The 25088-nt window shown below is 39.6% G+C and overlaps 1 protein-coding gene across 6 annotated transcripts in view; it reads right to left on the bottom strand.

The window, feature by feature from the left end:
* Window positions 1–14435: 14435 nt before the first annotated feature.
* Window positions 14436–25088, bottom strand: part of CENPC (centromere protein C) — a 98463-nt gene continuing 87810 nt past the window's right edge. For 5 of the 6 annotated variants that reach the window (XM_089302705.1, XM_008267802.5, XM_089302708.1 and 2 more), the window contains 4 exons: window positions 24591–24686; window positions 22981–23135; window positions 18553–18643; window positions 14436–17427 (listed from right to left, as the gene is read on the bottom strand). In XM_089302705.1, the coding sequence (XP_089158831.1) occupies window positions 17357–17427; window positions 18553–18643; window positions 22981–23135; window positions 24591–24686 (413 nt within the window). In that variant the 3' untranslated portion in view covers window positions 14436–17356. The remainder of the gene's footprint in view (window positions 17428–18552; window positions 18644–22980; window positions 23136–24590; window positions 24687–25088) is intronic. The other variant, XR_016212143.1, reaches the window with a different exon arrangement.

The following is a 25088-nucleotide window of genomic DNA, read 5'->3' as shown; positions in this document are numbered from 1 at the left end:
CAATATGGCATCTCAAAAACTATATTAGAGAACTTTTTGAACTCCATTATGATAAAATCCATTGGTGTTTCTGTATGAGTCTGAATCATACATTGCTCATTTAAAAATAGTGGTTACTGAATCACACAGATCTTCCAAATGTTGACACATTTCACTCCATTATATCAAAAACTCACATTTATTTTTCTATCATCAGCAAAGCTGTTATATACTGGGAAGTAGTGAAGTTCCAGGTGGAAAATAAAGTCTTCAGGTCTTAAAAAAAATTCTAACTTTCTCAAATTTATCATTGGAAACAAATGCTGTCAGTTGCTTTCCCTAAAGGTACAGGCTCAAATAATTAATTTGCAAGAATTTTTTCCCCAAATATCCAAGTTTTAATAACAATAGCTTGTCTGTCAAATAGTCACTCAAGTAAAATTTGTGTTCCATGGTGTGTGTGAGTGTGTGTATATTTATATATATATATATATATATATATATATATATAGCTGGTCCAGCTGACAAGTCAAACAAAAGTGCTTTTTCTCCAGACAGCCAGAACATTTTTTAAACTAACTGTATTGACCTATAACTCACAAAATTCACCCATTTAAAGTATGCAGCTCGATGATTTGCTTATATTCCCAGAGGTCTGCATTGTGCATCACAATCGTACTCAATTTTAGAACATTTAGAAACTCCACACTCCTTAGCCACTGTCCTCCAATCCCTCCATCCTGCTGAGCCCTAGGCAACCACTCATCCCCTTTTCATCTATGTAGATTTATCATTCTAGAATATCTCATGCATGATACCATGAAATTATGTGGTCTTTGTGTCAGGTTTCTTTCATTTAATCTCTTCTACATTCACCCAGGCTGTAGCACATATCATTCATTTTTATGGCCAAGTTAAAAATCTGTGTTATCATCCATTCCATAGAATATTATTTGGCCATAAAATGAACAGCTGATGTTGTTTCCACTTTAGGAGTGTTATGAATAATGCTGCTGTGAAAATTAGTGTACAGAATTTTATGGAGACATATATTTTAATTTTTCTTGAGTATATGACTAGGAGTGGCATTGCTGACATAGGATTCCTGTGCTCAACCATTTGAGGATGTATCAGACTGTATTACAAACAGCTGCACTATTTATCACTCCCAACAGTAGTGTATAAGGGTCACAGTATCTACACATCCTCTCCAACACTTGTCTTTATCAGTCTTTTTTATATTAGCTATTCTAGTGTGTATGGAGTGGTGTTTCATTATGGTTTCTATTTGTACAGCTCTAACAATTAATGAGGCTAAGCATTTTCTCATGTGGTTTTGCCAATTTTTATGTCATTTTTGAAGAATTGTATATTCAAACCCTTTGCCTATCCTTAAATTAGGTCGTCTTTTTATTATTCAATTGTAATAATTCTATATAAGAAACCCAAGATTTAATTCTCATCAGATTAACAATTTCTCTCCTTTCTGTAGGTTGTACTTTATCTTCACTGATGGTGTTCTTTCAAACACACATTTTAAAAATTTTGATACTTTCCCCTTTATTTGTTTATTTTACTTTGTTAGTGATATCATATCGAGGAATCATTGCCTAATGCGAGGTCAACAATGCTTAGACCTGTGTTTTCGTCTGTTTTATGGTTATAGCTCTTAATTTCGGTCTTCAATCCATTTTGGATTAATTTTTGTACACAGTGTGAAGTAGGTGGCCAAATTCATTCCTTTGTATGTGGATATCCAGTTATCCATCACTGTTTGTTGAAGAGACTATTCTTACCCCTTTGAGTTGTTTGGCACCCTTGTTGAAAAATCAGTTGATCATAGATGTATGGGTTTATTTCTCAGCTGTAAATTCTATTTCATAAACCTTTGTCTATCTTTATGTCAGTGCTATATAGCCTTGATAACTGTAGCTTGTGGTAAGTTTGCAAATTTTTTAAAAAGACGTGTTTATTTATCTGAAAGGCAGAGCTACAGAGAGGAGAGAGAGAGAGAGAGAGAATCTTCCATCCACTGGTTCACTTCCCAAATGGCTATAATGGCAGGAGCTGGGCCAGGCCAAAGCAAGAGCCAGGGGCTTCTTCCAGGACTCCCACATGGGTGCAGGGCCCAAGTACTTGGGCCATCTTCTAATGCTTTCCAAGACACATTAGCAGGAAGCTGGATTGGAAGTGGAGCAGCCAGGAGATGAATCAGAGCCTATATGGGATGCCTGTGTTGCTGTCTGTGACTTTACCCATTACACCACAACACTGTCCCTGTAAGTTTTGAAATTTAAAAAAATGAGAATTTCACTTTGTTCTTATTTCCCACAATGATTCTTACCTATTCTAAATCACCACGAATTTCATGTGAATTTTAAAACCACTTGTTTGTCAATTTCTGAAAATTCTAATAGGGATTGTATTGAATCTGTAGCTCAGTTTTATAAGTATTGTTTCTGTATTAGTCTTTCATTATTGCAACAAAATGCCCAAAACAAGCTAACTTTATAAAGAAAAGCAGCTTATTTAGCTTACAGTTAGGAAATTCCAGGACATGGCACTAGCATCAGCTTGGTTCTGGTAAGAAACACTGGCATCACAATGATAGGTGTAGATTTGTGAGAACAAAGACCTTGCCAAGTAGGAAGACAATGACTCAGGGGTCAGACTCAGGCTTTTATAACAACTCACCCCGTGAGAACTCACTCCAAGAGACCAACATCCCCTTCCACAGACAGTTCCTTCAATGACCTAAGGACCCTTCCGTAGGCCCCATTAAAGGCTCCACAGCACCCCTCACCCCAAAATTCTGCCACCCGGGGGACCACTGGGTGGATACATTTAAATATATTCAAAGCATGACAACCACCCTACTAACAAAATGAAGTCTTAATCCGTGAATACAGGGTATCTTTCCAGTTACTTACATCTGTATTAATTTCTTTAAAGAATGTTTTGCAGTGTTCTGTGTACAATTGCTGAATTTTTTTCATCAAATTTATTCCTAAGTATTTTTATTCTTTTTGATACTATTGTGAATATAATTGCTTTTCTAAATTGATTCCAAGATTGTTCATAATAAGTTTATACAAATACGGTTTACTTTTGTGTATTGATCATGTGTCCAGCAATGTTGATAAACTCTCTACTTGTAACAGTTTCTTACCGGATTGTTTATGATTTTCTGTATACAAAATCACATCATGTACAGGTCAAGATGGTTTTACTTCTTCCTTCTCAATATAGTGCCTATATTTCATTTTTTTTGCCTAACTGCTCTAACTAGAATTATCAGGTATAATGGTGATTAGAAGTAGCCAGAACCTACATCCTTGTTTCCAGTCTTGGAGTAAAATCATTCAGCTTCTCTCCATCAATATAATGTTGGCGGGGCCTGTGCTGTGGTGCGGCAGGTAAAGCAGCTGCCCGCAGTGCCAGCATCCCATATGGGCACCAGTTGGAGTCCCAGCTGCTCCTCTTCCAACCCCACTTTCTGCTATGGCCTGGGAAAGCAGTAAATGATGGCTCAAGTGGTTGGGCTCCTGCACCCACCTGGGAGACCCAGAAGAAGTTCCTGGCTCCTGGCTTCAGATCAGTGCAGCTCTGGTCAATGAGGCCATCTGGGGAGTGAACCAGATGGCAGGATAGAAGACCTCTCTCTCTCTCTCTCTCACACTCTCACATTCTCTCTCTGCCTCTAACTCTGCCTTTCAAATAAATAAATAAATCTTTAAAAAAAAAAAATATAATGTTGGCCGGCGCTGCAGCTCACTAGGCTAATCCTCCGCCTGCGGTGTCAGCACCCTGGGTTCTAGTCCCGGTTGCTCCTCTTCCAGTCCAGCTCTCTGCTATGGCCTGGGAGGGCAGTGGAGGGTGGCCCAAGTGCTTGGGCCCTGCACGCGCATGGAAGACCAGGAGGAAGCACCTGGCTTCTGGCTTCGGATCGGCGCAGCGCACCATTTGGGGGGTGAACCAATGGAAGGAAGAACTTTCTCTAACTCTGCCTGTCAAAAAAAAAAAAATATATATATATATATATATATATTGATTGTTGAGCTGTTTTTTTTAAGATACCATTTACCAGGCTGAAAGAGTTTCCTAGTTATTTACCATGAAGGTTTACCATGAGAGTTTACCATGAAGGAGTGTTGAATGTTGTCAAATGCTTTTTCTGTTTATATTGAGATGATAATTTGACTTTTATTCTTTACCCTATTGATTTGTGTGTTGCATTTATTGATTTTCAGATGCTAATACAATCTGCATTCCTGGAATAACTCATACTTGGTCATAGTGTATAATACTTTTAATACATTGCTGGATTTGATTTGCTGGTCCTTTGTTGAAGAGTTTCATGTTTACATTCATAAGAGATATTGATCTGTAATTTTGTTTTCTTGTAATGCCTTTGCCTACCCTTGCTATCAGGATAACACTGGCTGTACAGAATACTTGGAAAGTGTTAGCTTCACTTACATTTGTTTGAAGAGTTTGGTACCCTTGACCACTGGTTCCTAGTTTCTTTTCAGAAAATGTCCAGATTTATATATATTTTTCCCCTAACTCAACCACCAAAGACAGAAATTTTGTGTGTATTTACACCATGTGTGCACATACAAAATCATTACATGGTATAATGCAAATATTTCCTCTTCTTACCAAATACAAAGATTTGGTTTTCTCTGAAATAAACTTGAAATTGAAGTGTGTGTGTGTGTATATATATATATATACATACATACATATATATATATATATACATACATACAGGGATTCCAAGATGGTGGATTAGGGAACGGCATACTGCACTAGGCTAGGGATAAATAGAAAAAAAAGAAAAACAAAACAAAACAAAAAACCTGTAGAAGTGTACTCTTGATGGAGAATTAGAAAACCTCACTGGAAATTCTAAAAAAGGAAGAGGAATACCATGGACCTGTGTGGAAGGTGTGGAGGCGCAGCACAAACATGGACACAACACGTGACTACCACAGCTGAGACCTGGAGCAGGCGGCAATTTGGAGAAGGAAGTGAAACCAGACTGCAGCAACCTGTGGTGATGTAGCCAGGGGGAGAGCGTGGGTGAGACTGGGCCGGAGCCCTAGGGGCTAGCATTACTAACGGTTACCCATGGACCCAGTGGAAGTAGGGGCACGTTTATCTCACCCCAACCTCCCCATAACAGTGCCCGCTGCCCAGCGGAGAAAGGACGGGCATCATTTTGGGTTTGGGTGGCAGCTGAGGAAGCCTGTGTGCGTGTGCACAGCAACTGGCTGAGACAAGACGCCATCTTTTCAGCAGTACTGGCGGCAGTGGCAGGGAGAGCAACATTCAGCCAGTAGCTCTTGTGTACGCATGTGATCCAGAGATTCTAGCAGAGGGAAAAATCCAGTCCTGACTTTGAGCCTGGCTGGGAGGATTGATGGGTGGCTGGGCACCCATGTAGGACTATGAGGAGTCCACAGCCTCCTAACATACCACAGGCTCCGGGGATCAAGACACCTAGGTGGAGCTGGCTTGAGCAAGATCTGCCTCTGTTGACTGGAGAGGCTAGCAGGGCTGGGTGAAACCTCTGCACCCAGTGACTGTGGAGTCTTGTGTGCTGTGACATGGGGACTCGGTGGTTACATGAGACATGCAGGGTGTAGCTGGGTCTCTGAACAATCACTGGGTACAGCTCCACATGCCTGCAACTCCTTGGTTGCCTGCAGTGAGTCAGTGCATCAGGAACCATGCTCACAGTGAGGACTGCACAGATCATTTGTGCAGTTCATACAGTAGCAGCACGGGTGAGTGTTGAGCACACCGGGGACCAACACCCAGACATTGCTCAGCTTGGAGAAGAGGTGAGGGGGTGATCACACCAACAGAGGTGACCATTTCCCTCCCCACCCACCCCTGTCTGTTAACACCATGGCCAGCTTGGGTGTTAGCTGGATACTCCCCCCATCCTGCAGCACTGAGCAGAGAACCACACCCACCAGGCACCTCTTGGTATTCACTGAAAGTGTAAGCATTCCAATAAGCCACAGCGGCATGACGCAAAGATAAAAGCCAACAATTAACTCCACAAATGCCTAAAAAAATGCATGCAGAAATTCAAGAAACAAGAATATTGCCTTTTTCCTTCCTACTTTCCACTGACTTAGGCCCTTCTTAAAGGCATTTCTATGAAACCCATTCCTACTAAATCTTTCTACCTCATCCCTTAACTTTGCTACCATGATTCTCATCTCTTTTTTTGTTCTTTATCTCTATGTATGATTTTGTGTTTTGGATTATGCATCTGTTCTTTGTACTTCCTACAATTAGCAAGCCTACAGATCATTTAAATTCCTAAGAACTCACTCTTAACCCCTGGTTCTTCCTTTAAAAAAATAATTTCAAAGAGAATGGAAAAATATTTACTAACACTTTTTTTTTTTTTTTGGACAGGCAGAGTTAGACAGTGTGAGAGACAGAGAGAAAGGTCTTCCTTCCGTTGGTTCACCCCCCAAATGGCCCCCAAGGCCGGTGCACTGAGCCCATCCGAAGCCAAGAGCCACATGCTTCCTCCTGGTCTCCCATGTGGGTGCAGGGCCCAAGCACTTGGGCCATCCTCCACTGCCTTCCTGGGCCACAGTAGAGAGCTGGACTGGAAGAGGAGCAACCGGGACAGAATCGGGCGCCCCAACCGGGACTAGAACTCGAGGTGCCGGCACCGCAGGTGGAGGATTAGCCTAGTGAGCCACGGCGCCAGCCTACTAACACTTTTTTTAAAAGATCAATTCTATTCAAAAGGCAGAGAGAGAGAGAGAGAGAGCAAGCGAGCATTTCCACTCACTGGTTCACTCCCCAAATGGCTGCAACAGCCAGGGCCAGGCCAGATTGAAGGCAGGAGCCAGGAGCTTCTTCCAGGTCTCCCACGTGGGTGCAGGGGCCCAAGGACTTGGCCTATCTTCAGCTGCTTCTCCCAGGTGCATCAGCAGGGAGCTGTATGAGAAGTGGAGCAACAGGGACACGAACCGGCTCCCATACAGGATGTCAGCACTGCAGGCAGAAGCCTAACCTTCAGCACCAGCCCCTTCACTAACACTTTAAAGAATATCTATCTTGGGGCCCTTATTGTGGCAGAGTGGGGTGAGGCCGCCACCTGTGACACCAGCATCCCATGTGGGTGCCAGTTCAAGTCCCAGCTGCTCCACTTCTGATGCAGCTCCTTCTATAAGCCTAAGAGAGCAGGGGAGGATGGCCCAGGTGGTTGGGGCCTGCAGGCACGTGAGAAACCCAGAGGAGGCTCCTGGTTCCTTGCTTTGACCTGGCCCAGCCTGGCTGTTGTGGCCATTCGGGAGTAAGCCAGTGGATGAAAGATATCCTTGCCTCTGTCTCTTCCTCTTTTTCAAGTATAAAAATAAATATTTAGAAAAGAATATCTATTTTAAGTCATTAGATGTTATTTTAAAATCATAAAACTTTATTCTGATAATTTTGGTCAAGTCATTAAACAAAAAACAAACAAAGGTATATTTCTAATGAAAAAGAAAAAATACAACAGAATCATGTAAACACATACATATATACAAAAATATATATTGCAAATAATTCATAGACTGAGATTATACTTACTACACAAATCTAAGAAACCAGCTGAAAGTTTATTAAGAATCATGATTCAATAAGGTGATTATACTTAATACACAAGATTAAATTTCTCTAATATCCCAGCAATAGCCATAAGATATTTTATGAGAAAAAATAATCTGACTTAATAGGTACAAAACAAAATAAAATGCCTGTGATAAATCACTAACAAGGTTTACAGTTACTCCTCCCTGTATCCATGCCCTTTGCCATGTGACACTGCAGCTTCTCTCACCAAAGAGATGGGGTCTATCTTCCTCCCTAAATATGGACTGTCCTTGTGATTCGCTTTGATCAAAAGAGTACATTGAGGGTTCTGCAGACCTTGAGTAATTTCTCTTGCTCTTTTCCTTCTGCCATTGCTAATTGTTAGTTGAAACTGCCAAAATTAAAAAGCAATCAGAAAAAGGACTGAAGGAAAAAAGGAACATAGTACCCAAGTAGTTAGGGACACTACAAAATGTAAAATACACATGCAATAGAAATTCTAATAGAAGAAAACCAGAAAATAGAAAAAAAAAATTGCAACCATAATGACTGAGCATTTCCCCAAATTAATGTCAAACAGCAAGCTGCAGAACCAGGCAGCTCAAGAAACACCAAGAAGGTTAAACGCAAAAACAAGACACTTAGGCACATTATTTTCAAACTACAGATAATTAAAGGCTAAAAAACATCCTGAAAGAAAACAGACTGGGGGAGGGAGCAAAGGGGCTTAATTATACAGAGATAGGAATGACATCTAACCTCAAAAACCACGCACACAAAAGGAGAATACAGTGAAATATTTAGTTTTGAGAGACAGAGGGGAAAAGAACCACTAACCTAGAATTTTGTACCCTATGAAATTATCCTTTAAAAGCAAGGGAGGGGGCTAGCGTTGTGATACAGCAGGCAAAGGATCCCACATGGGTGCTGATTTGTGTCCTGGCTGCCACTTCCAATCCAGCTTCTTGCTAACAGCCTGGGAGAAGCAGTGGAAGATGGTCCAAGTACCTGGGCCACTGCTACCCACGTGGGAGACCCAGATGAAGCTTCCGGCTTCTCTGGCTTCAGCCTGGCTCAGTCCTGGCCATTGTGGCCTCTAGAGACACCAGAGAATGGAAGCTATCTCTCTTTCCCCCTCACTCTCTGTAACTCTTTCAAGTAAATAAATCTTAAATAAATAAAAGGCAAACTACATAAACAAAGGAAATCACTTAACAGGGAATAAGTGAAGATACAATTTAAACTTTTTTTTCTTATTTTTAAATGATCAAACAGGTAACACTTTGTTCAAAATATTAATAACCACAACATTTTTAATTATGTGTATATATGCTTGTGTGTAAAGAAGATGAATGGACAGAGTGATGCCCAGGGACAGAAGACAAGAATGAGGATTAAAAAAAAATGTATTTTATTTATTTGAAAGGGAGAGACCCCACCAGCTCTTCTTTCAGTGTAATTTTAACGTATCTCAAATTGAAAGATGAGTTCTGTTCTCTTCCCTTGAATTTAGGCCAAAATGTCACTATGGCAGAAGTGAAACTGGAAGACTTCTGAAGCGAGACCATGAAAGGTAGAGGTTTTTCATCTCGTTCTTTCCCAAACTCATTTCTGTAACCCGGGTCACCCTTTTAGCAGTCTGTGTGCAACAGGGCTGCTATGCTGCTCCCCACCCCCCATGGCCATGACCAGGCGTTCCAGATGCCAGTCCACCTGTGATCTCAGAGGAGAGCCAGACCACATTAGTGAATGATGTTTTAAATGATTGTGGTCCCAGCAGACCCCCAGAGATCACGGGCAGAGATACGTGATCCCCACTGTGCCTTTCGTGAATCCCTTACAGAAACAGTAAACATTAAAAATGATTGCTGCTTTCACCAGTAAAAGATACAGGAACAGTTATTGATATTAAAGTTTTACAAAAATACTTCTTTCTGTATAGTATTACAGATCACAGTGAGATGCCTACACTAGGAAAGGAACACAGAGGAGCCACACCTACACCTGTTTTAAAGCATAGAAATAAAAGATCCAGTAACGTGCGTCCTTTGAATTGTTTTCCAGGATATACATGGCATTTGAGCAGATTACTTATGAGATGGAAAGACACTATAGTAACTTAAAAAAATGCAAATACAAAGACATTAACCAAAACAATCTTGAAAATAAGCAAACTTAGAAGATTCATGTACGTGATTCTGAAACTCAAACTATGGATGAGAGGACAGTTTAATGGAATAGAGACAGAGTCTAAAAATCAGCTCACACTCTAAGTAAATGGTAATGTTAGACATGTCAACATGGCAATTCAATAGGGAACACCACTTCAACAAATGTTGCTGGGGACAGCCAGATATCCTCACAAGAAAAGACTGACCTTAACTTCAACTTCACATCACACAAAAGAAATGGAGACAGTGTTGATTTAAAAAAAAAAAAAAGTTTTCCTACTGCTCTTCCACCAGCACAATAAACAGAGAGGACTTCTGTGATCTCAAGATGTACGGGAACTTCTCCTCACAGGTAAGCAGTCTGTTCTGCAGTGGACACCTACTGGGCGTTCTCTAATTCAATTCACTTCTGTGTCTACCTGGAGACAGCACCAGATCCCACAAGCTGAGGCCTCAGTCTCCACAACCCTCCCCTTCCCCCCAACTTCAGATGTGTTTCTGACTGTCCCACAACCCCTTCCTAAGGTTCAATTAATTTGCTTGAATGGCTCACAAAACCATCAGGGAAACAATTAATGTTCACTCATTTATTATAAAGGATACAGATGAAGAGATGGATAGACAAGGCATGAGAGAAAGGGCAGGGAGCTTATAAGGCCTTTCTGGGCATGTCAACGTAACAAGAACCTCCTCATATTCAGCTAGCTGGAAGTTTGCCAAACCCTGTGCTTTGGGATTTTTATGGAAGCTTCACTGTATAGGCATGATTTCCAGTAGACTGGATAGGAAAACCCAGCAGGGACCATCTGTTTAGAAACTTCAGCATTCCTTGCTTGTGGGTAAGGAGCTTAACCCCTCTAGTAAGAAACAGGTCTTGGGGCCAGTGCTGTGGTATGGTAGGTAGGTTAATCCTCTGCCTGCAGTGCCAGCGTCCTATATGGGGCCAGTTTTGTTTTTTCTTTTAAATATTTATTTATTTATTTGAAAGTCAAGAGTTACACAGTTACACACAGAGAAGAGAGAGAGACAGAGGTCTTCCATCCGATGGTTCACTCCCCAATTGGCCGCAATGGCCGGATCTGCGCAGATCCGAAGCCAGGAGCCAGGAGCTTCTTCCCGGTCTTTCACGCAGGTGCAGGGGTCCAAGGACTTGGGCCATCTTCTACTGCTTTCCCAGGCCATAGCAGAGAGCTGGATTGGAAGTAGAGCAGCTGAGTCTTGAACCAGTACCCATATGGGATGCCGGTGCTGCAGGCCAGGGCATTAACCCACTGAGCCACAGCGCTGGCCCCATGGGCTCCAGTTCTAATACTGGCTGCTCTTCTTCCGATCCAGCTCTCTGCTCTGGTCTGGGAAAGCAGAAGATGGCCCAAGCATTTGGGACTTTGCACCTGCATGGAAGAACCAGAAGAAACTCCTGGATCCTGGCTTTGGATTGGTCCAGCTCCAGCTGTTGTGGCCATTTGGGGAGTGAACCAGCACTCTTTCTTTCCCTCTCAAATAAATACATAAAAAATATTTAAGGGAAAAAAAAAAAGAAACAGATCTTATGACCTATTATCTGAATTTCTAGGGGCCTGACCAGGGGAGGAAGCACCAGGAAATGTGGATTAAATCTAAAACATTATTTATAGATATACATATACAAACATAAATGATATATATATATATATATATGATATACATCATAGAAATGGGTTGTAATCCTAAACTAGTAGGAAATTTTCATCATACATATATCCAATGAAGAACTCATCTCTATAATTTCTATAACTCAATAACAAAAAGATGAACTATAATTTCAAACTGAGCAAGATACTTGAATAAACACAAAAGATATATAAACTGTCAGCACACAGAAAAGTACACAAAAAGCATATAAAATTATCAGTTTTCAAGGAAATATAAATCTTCCTAAATGACAAATCATTTTATTTACACTGTGTCAAAGACAAGATAGAGTAGCCACACTATCATGTGCCCAATCTTCACAATGTGCTTCCATTTAAAATCTACTAAAATTAAAACTGACAATATCAAATGTCTGTGAGGATATGAACCAGCTGCAATTTTCCTAATTTGATCATGGGAATACAAAATGAAGCAACCACTTTGGGAGAGTGTTTGGCAGTTTCTCATAACATTAACCACATATATGTTTACTTTAACCTAGCCATTCCACCAAGTATTAACCAAAGGTAAAGGGGGACACATGTCCATAAAGAACTTTACTCAGAATAGTCCAAAAGTAAAAAACCAAATGTCCATCCATCAGGAGGAAAAGTGTTATATATACATATACATACATACACACACACACACACACACACACACACACACACGGGGGATGACACAGCCATAAAAGATGAGCAAATGATAAATGTAACACAGAGGCTAAATCTCAAGACATTGTGTTCATGAAGTATGAGAAGCTGTCTTAATACATTTTGTGTTGCTATAACAAAATACCTGAGGCAGTGTACTTTTTATGAGATTCATTGGTCTCAGGACTCTGGTGGCTAGGTCAAACCAGCACAGTGTTTGCATCACAATGCAGTACAGAAGCAGGGAACCAGTGCGTAGAAGGGGCTGAGCTTGTGGGGTGGCCTTGCATTGTAGCAACCATGGCTAGTGGAAACCAACACAATCCTGATGTATGTTAATCCATTTATGGGGGAAGGAATGGGAGAGATCTTTCACATGTTCCCCAAATGCCCACAACAGGGTTACAGGGTTGGGCCAAGCAGAAGCCAAGATCCAGGGACTCCATCCAGGGCTCTGGAAATGGCTCAGCCTCTCTGTGGACGGGACAGGCTAGCAGGGCAGAATGGAGCCTCTGCACCCTGTGACTTTGGGAGCCCCGAGTGCTGAGACACCGGAATTCTGTGATTTCAAGAGAGCACCGAGGGTATAACTGCTTCTCTGGGCAGTAACTGTGTGCTCAGAGCTCCCTGATTGCCTGGGTGGGTCACCGCAGCAAGATCTGGGCTCACACTGAGGACTGCAAAGATCCTTTGTGCAGCTGGCTGTGGGTGCTCTCTTTGGCATTTTGAGCCCAGAGCCCCAAAGCCTGTGCCATTTTGAGAGGCTGGGGGTACCTCACAGTCCTATGTGGGTACCCAGTCCCCTGTCAGTCCTCTAGCCAGACTCAAAGTCAGTGGGGAGAGCCAATTTTTCCTCTGGTAAAATCCCTGAATCACACATGTGCACTATACCTGCTGGCTGGGAGAGATCTTTCACATGCTCCCCAAATGCCCACAACAGACAGGATTAAAGGGTTGGCCCAAGCAGAAGCAAGAGCCAGGCATTCCACCCAGGGCTCCCATGTGGGTGGCAAGAACCCAAGTACTACAGCCATCGTCTGCTGCCTCTGAAGATACACAGGAGAAGGAAGCTGGATCAAAAGTGGAGGTGGAACTTGATCTTGGCACTTTTACATGGGATGTTAGCATCCCAAGTTGCAGTTTCACTCCTAAGTCACAACACCCACCCCTAGATCCCACCTCTTCAAGTTTCTATCACACTGTCACACTGGACACCAATCCCCAGATAGGACAGTCTCTTCAGCAAATGGTGCTGGGAAAACTGGATCTCCATTCGTAGAAGTATGAAAAAAGACCCTACCTTACACCTTACACATAAACCCACTAAAAATGGATCAATGACCTAAATCTACAACATGATATCATCAAATTACTAGAGAACACTAGGGAAACCCTGCAAGACCCTGGCATGGGAAAAGATTTCTTGGAAAAGCCCCCAGAATCACAGGTAATCAAAGCCAAAATTGACCTACAGGATTACATCAAGTTCAGAAGCTTCTGTACTCCAGAAGAAACACTCAGCAAAGTCAAAAAGGCAGCCAACAGAATGGGAGAAAATATTTGAAAACTTATTTACTGATAAAGGATTAATATCCAGAATCAATAAACAGCTCAGGAAATTCAACAAGAACAAACAATCCATTTAAAGAAATAAGCAAAGAACTTGAACAGGCATTTTTCAAGAGAGGCAACTCAAATGGCCAACAGACACAGAAATGCAAGTCAAAACCAAAATGAGGTTTCACCTCATCCCTGTCAGAATGGTTCTCATAAAGAAATTATTTTTTTTAATTTATTTTATTTGAAAGAGTTACACACAGAGAGGAGAGGCAAAGAGAGAGAGAGAGGAGAGAGAGAATGAATGAGAATGAGAGAGAGAGAGAGAGAGAATCTTCATGTGTTGGTTCACTCCCCAATCGGCCGCAATGGCCGGAGCTGCACCGATCTGAAGCCAGGAGCCAGGAGCTTCTCCCAGGTCTTCCACGTGGGTGCAGGGGCCCAAGGACTTGGGCCATCTTCCACTGCTTTCCCAGGCCATAGCAGAGAGCTGGTCAGGAAGTGCAGCAGCAGGGTCTTGAACCGGTACCCATATGGGATGCTGGCACTGCAGGCAGTGGCTTAAACCACACCACAGCACTGGCTCCTCTCATATAGAAATTAACAAACAACAAATGCTAGTGAGGATATGAGGAAAAAGGTACCCTAATTCACTGTTGGTGGGACTGCAAACCAGTGTAGCCACTGTGAAAGACAATATATATACCTCAGAAACCTGAATACAGACCTACATATGACCCAGCCATCCCACTTCTGGGAATTTACTCAAAAAAGAAATCAGCATATGAAAGAGTGATCTGTACCCCCATGTTTATTGCAGCTCAATTTCACAATAGTTAAGATATGAAATCAGTCCAGATGTCCTCAGCTGAAAACTGGATAAAGAAATTATGCTATACATATACTATGCAATACTACATAGTGGAAAAAAAAAAAAAGAAATTCTGTCATTTGCAACAAAATGAATCAACTGGATACAATTATAATTACTGAAATAAGCCAGTCCCAAAAAGACAAATACAATATGTTCCCCATGAAGTGTGGTAATACAGTACCTAAAACGTAAACTATAGGCATGAAATTGACAATTTGAGATGCCATGATTTTGAAAAGCCCTTGTCTCAACTGTTGAGGAACAATTATTTTTTCCTTCATACTATTTTTTGAACTCTTTATTTAGTGTAGGATTAATAATGAGTATAAAGTTAACTGAAAATAGATCTCTTTAAAAAATAAGAATGGGAATAGGAGATAGAGGAGAAAGAAGGATGGCAGTGTGGGCAGGAAGCAGATTAGGGTAGAAAGAATCACTATGTTACTGAACCTATATATGAAATACATGAAATGTGTACACCTTGAATAAAATTTAAAAAAAAAAAAAAAACAGATTCCCTCCTAAGTAACTTCTCAGAAGTATTTTAGGTAACAAAAAGCTAATACATTTCCAAAAGTTTTCATTAACCCACTATACATTTTCTGATAAAGTTCAACATTGCCTATCATATTATCTTGCCATGACATTTACATAAACACACTGATGCATACATTTGCGAGCCAATACTAAGGTAAAAAGCTTATTTTAAAAATATGTTTATTTGTAGTTAAATACTTTTTCCTTGTCATTCTGAAAACACATTTCTATGTCAGTATTTGAGACAAAAGGGTCATGTGAAAAGTATTCATTTCTTTACTATTTCATTTCAGAATAAGCATAAAATTTCTTTAGAAGACTCAATATTATCTTCCCTTTTCTTATTGTGTTCCCATGGAGCTCAGAAAATGGGAAGAAATGGAGCTGAAGCTTATATTTGAAAGTGAGGGTTACCAAAAATGAGGATCAATGAACAAAAGAGATCCATTCATTCCTAACATAATGTCAATGTCTAAATACTTGGTTCACATGACAAATTCAAGTTCAGATCACTTCCAACAAAGGAATAGCTAGAATTTAAAATGTCATTAACCATAGATGCAAATAAGTAATCTTAGTTTTCTTTTGTTTCATTATTCTGAAATTTAATAAAAAATGAAATTCCTAGTTTAATTTGACATCTACCTAAAATGATAATATTTATGAACACTACAAAACAGGTATGTAATAAAAGATCCAGTAATTATTTTAAAAAGTATTTATATTTAAGTAAATAATACTTCACTAGCAGTTCTGAAAAACTTTTATGATTCAAAGAAACTTAAAAATATTAAATTTGGTGTTGATATAATCATGAAACAACTCCAAATAGAATGAGTACATGTAATACTTTAGGGTGGTTAAAAGACAAGAAAATTACTGAAATTAAAATGTCCAATTAATGTTTTTTTAAGAAAAATCTAGTGATAATGTTACCAGACTATTCAATATATCTCCAGCTAAAATTTATTTTTATAAGTCTATTGTATAAACATATAGTATCTTTATGTACAGAAAATATAACCAAACTGAAATACAAGAGCAGAAATAAAATTGGCATTATAATTATCACTTTTGAAATCATAATTAATAGCAAATTTGTCATAAAGAGAAACAACTCTCCATTTTCAAGGCAGGGAAAATAAAATAAAAGCAAAGCCCTAGAAGAAAAATACACAAAACTTTATCACCCTTCTCTTAATACCCCACTCCTAATCTGTTTTGAATATTTATATTTTATCTATTAAATAGACTTGAAAAATAGTTAGTCTAAGGATAACTTACCATGAATTATAAATTTCTTCAAAGTGAACAGTTTATATTTCTATTCAAAAAATGAAAGTTAGACCCATTAGCTTTATTTATTTATTATAGTATTTCATTTTAACATTAAAAGAAAAAGAAAGCCACACAAAAAGCAATGGAAAAGAACACACCTCCAGTGGAAACTATCAACAGAAAGACCACTGAAAAGTGTGCACGTGTTAATAGTTGCATGGGTGCTGTGCAAAGACAAAAACAAGAGGCAAGAACACCACGTGACAAGGGAAGCAAGGATGGAAGTGTTGCAGCTGCAACCCAAGAAATGCCAAAGACTGCCAAGAAACCACCAGGAGTTCAGAAGACAGGAGGAAGCGTCTTCCCCTATAGGTTTCAGAAACAGAGGCCTGATTACACCTTGAGTTCAGACTTCTACTGTTTGGAACTGAGACGATAAATTTTTGTAGTCTTAAGTTTGTAGTTATTTTGGTATAGCAGCCATAGGAAACTAATACAGAGATACCATTTATCACAATTATTTTTTTCCTTCATACTATTTTTTGAACTCTTTATTTAGTGTAGGGTTAATAATGAGTATAAAGTTAACTGAAAATAGATCTCTTTAAAATATAAGAATGGGAATAGGAGATAGAGGAGATCATTTAATGATCAATGACTTAAAACCAATACTTAGAAAATATTTTGATAAAGGAATAAACATTGAAGTCAGTAGTCACTCGCAATGAAACACCATGTATTTCATTGTGGGAGCAGTGATTTTGGTATTCTTTTCAAATTATCAAAATAACATAAAAATAGGCATCACCACAGGTCATTTGTATATTTATGGAAAAATTGGGAGCTACATGTAGAAGTTTAAAATGTTTACCTAATACAAGTTTACACAAAACTGAATAAAATTTTTATTTTAAAACATCACAAGTAACACAAAGGTAAATGTCCCAACTATACAAACATTTGTTACATGTGTACATAAATCCATATACATATATACATACAGGTATTTAAATTGGCTTCATTTTTCATCTTTTTATCTGAGTAAAAAGAAGAACACTTTCCTCGTTTAGGAGATTTTTGATGTTGTAATAATTACCTAAAAGTAAAAAGAAAATAATTTTCATAGAAATGATTACCTTTGAACTACCTGTTTAGTCATCACCTAACAGTTACAGCACATAACACAAAAACATTTCACCTAACCCAAAAATAATTTTCATTTAATCCCTTTATAAACTCGAAGTTCCACCACATATCCAAATAAGGCTTGAAAGAATGCGAATTTCCCATCCATCTGATAACAAATGCACAGGTAAGTTACTCATGGGTGTAGGAAGGGAAATATCTGTTTCTGAAATCAATATTTATTAGGTCTTTGGAACTTCTGCAGATTCCCTAAGCCAGACACATGCAGATATAGCTATGTACAATGTTACTGTAAATGGTACAATGTTAAATAAACTCCCAAATTTATAAAAGGCAAATGCTACTCTTTTTTTTTTTTGACAGGCAGAGTGGAGAGTGAGAGAGAGAGAGAGAGAGAAAGGTCTTCCTTTGCCGTTGGTTCACCCTCCAATGGCCGCCGCAGCCGGCGCACCCCGCTGATCCGATGGCAGGAGCCAGGTACTTATCCTGGTCTCCCATGGGGTGCAGGGCCCAAGCACTTGGGCCATCCTCCACTGCACTCCCTGGCCACAGCAGAGAGCTGGCCTGGAAGAGGGGCAACCGGGACAGAATCCGGCGCCCCAACCAGGACTAGAACCTGGTGTGCCGGCGCCGCAAGGCGTAGGATTAGTCTAGTGAGCTGTGGCACCGGCCAGGCAAATGCTACTCTTAACAACAAATACAAAAGTACCTGTTTGTACTGACTTGTGTTTGTTGATGCTTTATAAAGCGCATTGTTCTTAATGTACAAAATAACACATTAAAATCAGAATATACAGTATCTTAGAGACAACATGGGAAATAATATTCCTTCTACCCTGAAATACAACATTAACAACAATTTTTATATTCAGCAATAAACAACTTCTATTCGATTTGCATGTATTAAAATGCTAATATGCTTATCTAATGATAAAATGAAAGAAAAATATGTATCAAGCTGCTTTGGACCAGTCACATCACTTTATCTTTACCACTATAGCCTGCATTTCCATGGTGCTTATGAATAGTCTTACGGATATTATGTGTGAATTAAAATGTCTTTAATTATTCTTACCTGAAGGAACAAAGAACGAATCCCCAGTAGTTAATAGATAAGGTGTTTCATGTAACGTACACAAAAGGTCACCAAAATTAACATAAAAGACCTGTAAAATTAAGAATAAGGAGTTCATTTTAAATTGAATCACAATATCTACAGTCTAAGGTACCTTAAAGTAAATGTGGTAGGCAGAATAAAGACTCCCTAAAGACGTTCAGGCTCTGGTCTCTAGAACTCGTAAATATGTGACATTACATGGGATTTTTTTTTTTTTTTTTTTTTGACAGATAGAGTTAGACAGTGAGAGAGAGAGAGAGAAAGGTCTTCCCATCTGTTGGTTCACTCCCCAAATGGCCACCACGGCCAGAGCTACACCGATCTGAAATCAGGAGCCAGGTGCTTCCTCCTGGTCTCCCATGTTGGTGCAGGGGCCCAAGCACTTGGGCCATCATCTACTGCCCTACTGGGCCACAGCAGAGGGCTGGACTGGAAGAGGAGCAACCGGGACTAGAACCCGGCACCCATATGGGATGCTGGCACCACGGGTGGAGGATTAACCAAGTGAGCCACGGCGCCGGCTCCAGGCGAATGGGATCTTGAGATGGAAAGATTATCTTTGATAATCAAAATGGGCCCAATCTAATGACATGAGCCTTTAAAACGGAAAACTTTCTTCTGGAAGCAGAGGATAAATGAGCAGGGAGGGGAAGATAAAGAGATAGAGATAGAGATAGAGAGAGAGAGAGAGAGAGAGAGAGAGAATTGATTGATTCACTTTGTACTGTTCCTGGCACTAAAAGAGGCCATGAACCAAAGAAACTTGCACACTTTCCACACTTTCTAAAAGCCAACACCCCACGCCAGGAGTTCCATGCAGATCTCCCTTATGTGCAGAACCCCAAGCACAGGGGTCATCTGCTGCTGCTTTCCCGGAGCATTAGCAAGGAGCTGGATTAGAGGGGGTGCAGCCAAGAAGCCATCTGATGCTTGTTTGCAATGTCAGTTCTGCAGGTGGAGGTGGCTTAACCTGCTTCTACAGATTTCCTGCATTGTGTTTAAGGAAAGCTGACGGTCTATGCCAGTTCTCTAACTTGTCTCCTTTAATTTTTCAAAACAATTTATTTATGTAAGTGTGCATCGAGTTGTTTTTTTTTTTGTTTTGTTTTGTTTTTTGACAGGCAGAGTGGACAGTGAGAGAGAGAGACAGAGAGAAAGGTCTTCCTTTTGCCGTTGGTTCACCCTCCAATGGCCGCCGCGGCTGGCACATTGCGCTGATCTGATGGCAGGAGCCAGGTACTTATCCTGGTCTCCCACGGGATGCAGGGCCCAAGCACTTGGGCCATCCTCCACTGCACTCCCTGGCCACAGCAGAGAGCTGGCCTGGAAGAGGGGCAACCGGGACAGAATCCGGCGCCCCGACTGGGACTAGAACCTGGTGTGCCGGCGCCGCAAGGTGGAGGATTAGCCTAGTGAGCCGCGGCGCCAGCCGTGCATCCAGTTTTTAAAATGTATGTAAAAATATTTTTCTTATTATTAACAAAACTCTTAACTCTTTGACTTCCATACAAAAAGTTCAAAGAAATCAAAATCACTGTAACCACACAATAGGACATTATTTCATTATTTTCCTCAACTTTTTTTTTTTTTTTTTTTTTTTGACAGGCAGAGTTAGGCAGTGAGAGAGAGAGACAAAGAGAAAGGTCTTCTTTTTTCCATTGGTTCACACCTCAAGTGGCTGCTACGGCCGGCAGGAGCCAGGTGCTTCCTTCTGGTCTCCATGCGTGTGCAGGGCCCAAGCACTTGGGCCATCCTCCACTGCACTCCCGGACCACAGCAGAGAGCTGGACTGGAAGAGGAGCGACCAGGACAGAATCCGACGCCCCAACCAGGACTAGAACTCAGGGTGCCAGCGCCGCAGGCGGAGGATTAGCCTAGTGAGCCACGGCGCCGGCCTTTCCTCAACTTTCTGTACTCCACATTTTTAAATTCTAAGCAGAAAAGTCACATTCTAATCAGAAAAGTAAAGAATTTTCTTTCAGTTTTCAGTTTAAAACAATATGCTTAAAACTACAATCATTTTCCTTCTGTAGTATATTTCAATTTTTGCCACTACTGTCAACATTATCAAAAAAAAAAACAACATATGATCAATTTATCCCCTTTTAAGTTATTTCCCCAGGAAAAATTTTTAGAAATGATATTCATAGGTCACATCCTAAATTATTCTAATTATTGGAATAAAATTCTAAATTATTAGTAACTCACTAATTATGAAGTGTTATTTATTTTAAAATGTGCATCTCTTTGACTACTAACCAGATTAAACACATTACTATTCAAATTTCCTTTTCTTTAGTAAAGTATTACAGTTTAATTGGTAACTGATATTAGTTCAATGATGACATTCATAAATTTTACCTTCATTATTGTTTCTTTAACGTCATACAGGGACCATCTACTCTTTTTCAAATGTGCTGTTTTTCTTTAAATAATACCTGAGGTACAGCACTGGGCTATTACAGCCATATGAGCACCAAAGCAGCAGATGAAGGACCTCTTTCTCTGTCTCTCTGTCTCTCTGTCTCTCTCTCTCCCTCTGTCACTGTCTTTCAAACAAATAAACACATCTTTTGGAAGGCATTAAAATATAAGATTGGATTAATGAATACTTTTAATTCTTTTAAATCAGGATATTAGTTATCCTAGTGTAGTAATAAATTAATCTTTAGCTATCGTATGTACCTTTTCTTTGCCTCTCCTCAATTTGCACTTCTTCATTTATATAAACGTAAGGATCTTCATGGTTTGTGAGCTTTGATTTTGTGATTTAAAAGAATTTACAATTTTTTAAAATCCTTTTATTTGAAAGGTAGAGAGACAGATTCCCCATCCACTCAATCGTTCATTCCCTAAATGCCCCCAATGGCCATGGTTGAGCCAGGCTGAAACTGGGAATCAGAAACTCAGTCCAGGTCTCCTATGTGGGTGGCAGGTAGCCAATTCCTTGGTCCATCATTTGCTGCCTCCCAGGGTGCACATTATCAGGAAGCTAGAATTGGGAGCACAACTAGAGCTATAACGGAAGCACTCCAATTTGAGACATGGATTTCCTAGAGTCCTGAAATGTCACATACTGAAAAATACCTAAACGTTTTTCATATGCTGCCTTGTTAAACACTGTATATTAAGATAATCGAAAATGAATCTTGATGTGAATGGAAGGGGAGAAGGAGTGGGAAAGGGGAGGGTTGTGGGTGGGAGGGACGGTATGGGGGGGAAGCCATTGTAATCCATAAATCGTATTTGGAAATTTATATTCATTAAATAAAAGTTAAAAAAAAAAAAAAAAAAAAACACAGTGTTAAAATTCAATGCGTTCCGGCTGGTGCCATGGCCAGCGAGTAAAGCCACCACCTGTGGTGCTAGCCATCTGGTCACTGTCTTGAGTCCAGCTGCTCCACCAATCTAGCTCCTTGCTAATGCACCTGCGAAAGCAGTGGAAAATGGTCCAAGTGCTCAGGCCCCGGGACCCACATGGGAGACTTGGAAGAAGCTCCTGGCTCCTGGCTTTTGATAGATCAAGTTCTAGCTTTTGCAGCCATTTGGGGAGTGAACCAGCGGACAAAAGATCGCTCTCTGTCTCTCCCTCTCTTTCTCTGTAACTGTGCCCTTCAAATAAATAAATCTTAAAAAAAAAAAAAAAAATTAAAAGGAAATTCAATGCTTTCAAATTCTCAAAATTTTTCAAAATTTTCAAATTCAGAACACAGAAATGTATGCATGTGTATAAACAGACCAATGTTGCAATGTATGTCTTCAAAAGGAAGTGAGGGAAGAGCGGAGAGATGATCTACTTTGAATCTCCTGCCTTCAGCCTATTACATCTAATAGTATATTACTTAGTAGTTATTGATGCAACTAGCTCTTTGTCCTGAGTCTACTGTTCATGGGCTATGTGATTTTTTTTCTCCCCCAATCTGAAAGGCAGAAAAGACAATGAGAAACAGAGCTCCCATCCACGGATTTACTTCCCAAACAACCTCGATGGCCAGGGCCGTACCCTATATAATTTTTGAAGTCTATGAAACTCTCTATTCTCAAATGCATGTTCAGAGAAATGTGGAATTAGACTTACTCTCTATAAATTCTTCAAGCTCTAAAATTTTAATGATTTGTTTGCAAATTTATATTCTAAGATTCTTTGGGTAAAGACAATTCCTTAAACCTCTAAACCTTACGGCTACAGTGCTACCTATAGAACAGATCACTTAAATAACCATCAACTGACTAACTCTAAACAGATTTAACAAATAAAAAAACTTCTCTGTGCAGTATAGTAATAAGATTTCATTTCTGTGAAAATGGCATTTTAACTACTTTTCAAATTCAATAAATCAAGAGTTGTACCTAGCAAAACATAAATAAATGGAGAAGTATACTCACTAATATATCTGGGCCAACATGCTGCTTTCCCTTTTCTTCATGTGGTCCTAATATCAATTTTCCAGTAGAAAAAAAGGGTGTATCCAATGTTTTATATACTTTCAACTCACCATGCTCAACAAAAAACTGGTAGGTATCTCGTGGCCTTATAAGATCTATGGGGAAAACAGTAATACAAATGTAAAGCCATAGCAATGATATTGTTCAAAAACATGATATACATATACATCTATATAATAAAAGTATTTCCAGACATAAATCGCCTTACAGAGACAAAACAGATTAAGATCAGTGACTCTGGAACTAAAATGTCAGGCCAAATCCTGCCTGTTTTATAATTATCTCTATGACTTTAGGCAAGTTATATAACTTGCCCTCTCCTTTGTTCTTTGCCTCAATTTCCTTTTCTATAGAATGGAAAAATAGTATTTTACCTACATTATAGAGTTGCTGTGAATATCCAAGTGCTATATTATTATTATAAATCACAGTTTTATGTATTATTCACAAATTATGATCTCACTTTCAGAATTTCCTTTTTGTTACAAATCTTTCCAAACCTACAAATACACCCTTTTATCATCAGTTTCTCACTTTATTCCTCTACATGTTTGGAAATCTTAGTGATCACAAAGACTATGGAATATGAAAAATACGTATTTGTAGATTTATGAAATAGGCAAAAAGTGTACTCTTGAAAACACAACTCTTCTAAATTGGTAAAGCATAGCAATGGTTTTTACACTAAACAAAACTCTATGTACTTCTAGATCTGCTGCCAAATAAATAATCTGAATATAGAAAAGACTTTGTTAAGGCACTAACTTAAGATCTCAAATGTAACCTATTTCATAGCCAAAATTTTAAACAGGAAAACTACTACTGCCTTCTAGGTGTGACCTGTTTGCTTTCTGAGGTAGGACAAATAGTCTTCAGTAGCTATTGCTATTGTCACAGGAGTTTTAAAATATTTCCTATATGTTAAGTATTGTCTAGTTGGTAAATAGATGAACATTTTCTAAACTTTCACTCCACCATAACTCATCCCTTAGGAACCCCCAAGGCCTCTCAGAGATACCGTGTTTGATGTCCATCTAACTGGGCAGGAGGCTTTCCAGGACTTTGTGCCAGCATTAAGGTTAAGTCTGGCATTGTACAGCTGACTGAGAACCTTACTATTTATCCTCACAAAGGTTTTACATCCCAGGTACCATTATCAGGATCCACAGGCACAGAAGGTATCAGTGTTAGTCTATAATCTGTGCCTGGCCCCAGAGTATGAGTGTGTCCTAGTATCTGACAACTACCTTGCTATAATTCCCCATCAACAGCCCCTGTCCACAGGGTGAAAGAAGGCCCTGCCACAGTTGGTAGAACCAATACTCATGACGTTAGTAATTTTACCCCAGAGGACAAATACTGAAGGTTGTCTGCTATCAATACCGTACCAAGTTCCCCTGATAGAGGCTACTTACCTGAATTAGACCCTTTACTAAACTGCAAGGTTCAAACATTTGTGTGAGAAAGGGAAAGAAGACAGGTCAATCACCAAGCCACCAGTTTGTTCTTAACTCATTGTTAAGTATTTTCAGTAGCAGCCCTTAGCTTACCCATGAGAATAAACTCTCTTGTTTCTGGATCCTTTACCCTTGTTGGTTGACAAGGATCTCCTAGAGGTATATCTAGATTTACCATTAATCTGTTCTCTGCAAAAGAAATACCATTGAAACACAAACCACTCAAAATTCTTCTCAATTATTAAAGTCCAGTCCAAATTAATCTATAAATAAGCTGTAAAAGAAACTGACCTGAGACATAACAGTCTCTTATTTATAAATGACTGCTTCTTAAATGAATATCCAAATTCAAAACCCCACAATGATTTAGCATGGAAGGAAACTCCTTAAACTTGCTATTTTTGGTAAGTCTATAATATATGTCAACTCTTACATAATCAAATCAAGTAACAGAATGCATATTCTCTAAGATGGTGGGGATTGTATAATATGTTTCAGAAAGAATTCATTAAAATATCTACTGTAACCACAGTTGGGCATGGATAATTTATTCAAGAGCAAATGTTTTATACAATGCTATAACTGATTTAT

This window comes from Oryctolagus cuniculus, chromosome 8 (genome assembly GCF_051225735.1).
Source record: "Oryctolagus cuniculus isolate XC-2025 breed Fujian yellow rabbit chromosome 8, ASM5122573v1, whole genome shotgun sequence".
Classification (NCBI taxonomy): Eukaryota; Metazoa; Chordata; class Mammalia; order Lagomorpha; family Leporidae; genus Oryctolagus; species Oryctolagus cuniculus.
The sequence above is the reverse complement of the archived record's forward strand: the minus strand, read 5'-3'. Positions and strand labels throughout refer to the sequence as shown.